The 472-nt window shown below is 68.2% G+C and overlaps 1 protein-coding gene across 1 annotated transcript in view; it reads left to right on the top strand.

Moving 5' to 3' along the window:
* Positions 1 to 472, top strand: part of SHC2 (SHC (Src homology 2 domain containing) transforming protein 2) — a 27720-nt gene that overhangs the window by 16599 nt on the left and 10649 nt on the right. The window contains exon 11 of the mRNA XM_011964084.1: positions 224 to 382. Within this exon, the coding sequence (XP_011819474.1) occupies positions 224 to 382 (159 nt within the window). The remainder of the gene's footprint in view (positions 1 to 223; positions 383 to 472) is intronic.

The raw sequence follows: 472 nt of genomic DNA, 5'->3' as shown, positions 1-472 counted from the left end.
CTCGTTGGAGCCCCGACAGGGCTTTACTGTAAGACACTCCCGGTGATGCCTGCAGACGGGCAGGTTACCTTGGGGAGGCCAGAGCAGCATCTGCCCTGCAGCCAGCAGCACACGTGGCGGGGGAGGCTCCTGGTGGGACCCTGCCCAGTGTCCAGGGCCTTGCTCCCTGCGAGCCCCTCACCTGGCTCCCAGCCGACCCCCTGCCCCTCCTCACACTCCCCAGCTCCACCAGGGGACGGCTATGTGCAGGCGGACGCCCGGGGCCCCCCGGACCTGGAGGAACACCTCTATGTCAACACCCAGGGTCTGGATGCCCCCGAGCCAGAGGACGCGGTGCTCCTGCAGCCCAAGGACAGTCCCAAGAAGGATCTGTTTGACATGCGTACGTGGGCAGCCTGGGGGGCGGCCATCACCGCGCGGCCCATTGTCTGGCGGGGGAGGCTCAACCCCACCCCCACCCCGACTCACTAGG

This window comes from Colobus angolensis, unplaced genomic scaffold, assembly GCF_000951035.1.
Source record: "Colobus angolensis palliatus isolate OR3802 unplaced genomic scaffold, Cang.pa_1.0 Scaffold64, whole genome shotgun sequence".
NCBI lineage: Eukaryota > Metazoa > Chordata > Mammalia > Primates > Cercopithecidae > Colobus > Colobus angolensis.
This window is presented reverse-complemented; position numbering and strand designations above follow the sequence as displayed.